The 270-nt window shown below is 60.7% G+C and overlaps 1 protein-coding gene across 1 annotated transcript in view; it reads left to right on the forward strand.

The window, feature by feature from the left end:
• GLI1 (GLI family zinc finger 1) overlaps positions 1 to 270 on the forward strand; it is a gene marked incomplete at its 3' end in the record, with an annotated part of 9822 nt that overhangs the window by 7941 nt on the left and 1611 nt on the right. The window contains 1 exon segment of the mRNA XM_010191828.1: positions 23 to 268. Within this exon segment, the coding sequence (XP_010190130.1) occupies positions 23 to 268 (246 nt within the window).

Consider the following 270-nt stretch of genomic DNA (forward strand, 5'->3'; position numbering starts at 1 on the left):
CACTTGCCCGGGGACTACTTAGGGCCAGGCAAGCCACGCTTCCTTACGAATGGTTTGCCTCGAAGGCACAGCTCCAATGACTACCCCGGCTATGCAGGGAGCGTTTCTCCTCACTTGGTGCCACGGAATGGTTTGCGCAGGGCGAGTGACCCTGCCCAGACGGTGGCCAACCCTCACGCTGTCCCCAAGGTGCATCGCTTTAAGAGCATGGGTAACGTGAACGTGCCCGGGGTGGGCAGGACAGCTCTGCAACCCCTGGCTGCTTCAGAT

Source organism: Mesitornis unicolor, unplaced genomic scaffold (genome assembly GCF_000695765.1).
Source record: "Mesitornis unicolor isolate BGI_N332 unplaced genomic scaffold, ASM69576v1 scaffold12169, whole genome shotgun sequence".
In the NCBI taxonomy this organism is placed as follows: Eukaryota; Metazoa; Chordata; class Aves; order Mesitornithiformes; family Mesitornithidae; genus Mesitornis; species Mesitornis unicolor.